The following is a 906-nucleotide window of genomic DNA, read 5'->3' as shown; positions in this document are numbered from 1 at the left end:
TTTTTGTGGAAACAACAAAAATCCCCTATCAGTGTGCCTCCACCACTGTGCTTTATAATTGTTACTTAGGGTTTGGTTTTTGCAAAGCATTAAAATCGGTATTTATGGAAAAATTGTTTAGCTTTCTTAATTTTCTATGTTCATTAAATTAACATGGTTTGTTTAAGTTTTTTTTGTTATATTGTTGCACATCTGCAACTTGCTTCTGCTAAAGATGAATAGAACTGCCTGTAGTTGGGAATTTAACATTTAGATTGGCAGAAAAGCTGTTTCAGATCCTTTTAACAAAACCTGGTGAGAACAAAGTAAAGTCTGTCCTACTTAGAAAATGTAAATAATTTTGCATTTCTTTTTTCACAATGAAACTGTCAATTTATTTAAAAAATAACCTTTTTTCCAGCCTTTTCACAAAGACGTAAGTAGTCAGTAAGTGTAGTTTTCTATTAAAGGTTCTGTGTTTTTTATGTCTACAGCTGGATGACTTGTTGGATAAGAGACAGGAGAAGCTGGACTCTGTGATCGAGTTTTCTGTGGATGATTCTCTCCTGGTGCGAAGGATCTGTGGCAGGTACGAAAAAACGACGTGGAGGCATGTTAGTTTTTCAATTCGTATATGAGGTGGGAATACAGGAAACGAGCTCAGCAGGAACTCTAGTGACTGAAAATGTATTAGAAGAAATAAAAGTATCATCTTTTTTTGGTCCGATCTTCCTGCTTTTCTTGGCCATTCGGATCATTCTGGGTATTGTAGTCAAACCATGAACCGATTTTGCTTCGCTTAATGCGTCCTAAAATCCCCAAAATATGTTGTATCCAGTAGAGGGCGTTGCAAACTATTGTCATTTTACCAACGTTTATCACTTTTGGTTAGTGAGCAAAAATGCAAAGTATTTACCCCCTTTTTTT

General features: G+C 35.4%; 1 protein-coding gene across 1 annotated transcript in view; it reads left to right on the top strand.

Annotated features, from left to right (window-relative positions):
- The window catches only part of ak2 (adenylate kinase 2), a 9323-nt gene that overhangs the window by 4690 nt on the left and 3727 nt on the right, over positions 1-906 (top strand). The window contains exon 4 of the mRNA XM_024259031.2: positions 474-568. Coding sequence (XP_024114799.1) covers positions 474-568 — 95 coding nt within the window. The remainder of the gene's footprint in view (positions 1-473; positions 569-906) is intronic.

The sequence above is a fragment of the Oryzias melastigma genome, linkage group LG11 (genome assembly GCF_002922805.2).
Source record: "Oryzias melastigma strain HK-1 linkage group LG11, ASM292280v2, whole genome shotgun sequence".
In the NCBI taxonomy this organism is placed as follows: domain Eukaryota; kingdom Metazoa; phylum Chordata; class Actinopteri; order Beloniformes; family Adrianichthyidae; genus Oryzias; species Oryzias melastigma.
This window is presented reverse-complemented; position numbering and strand designations above follow the sequence as displayed.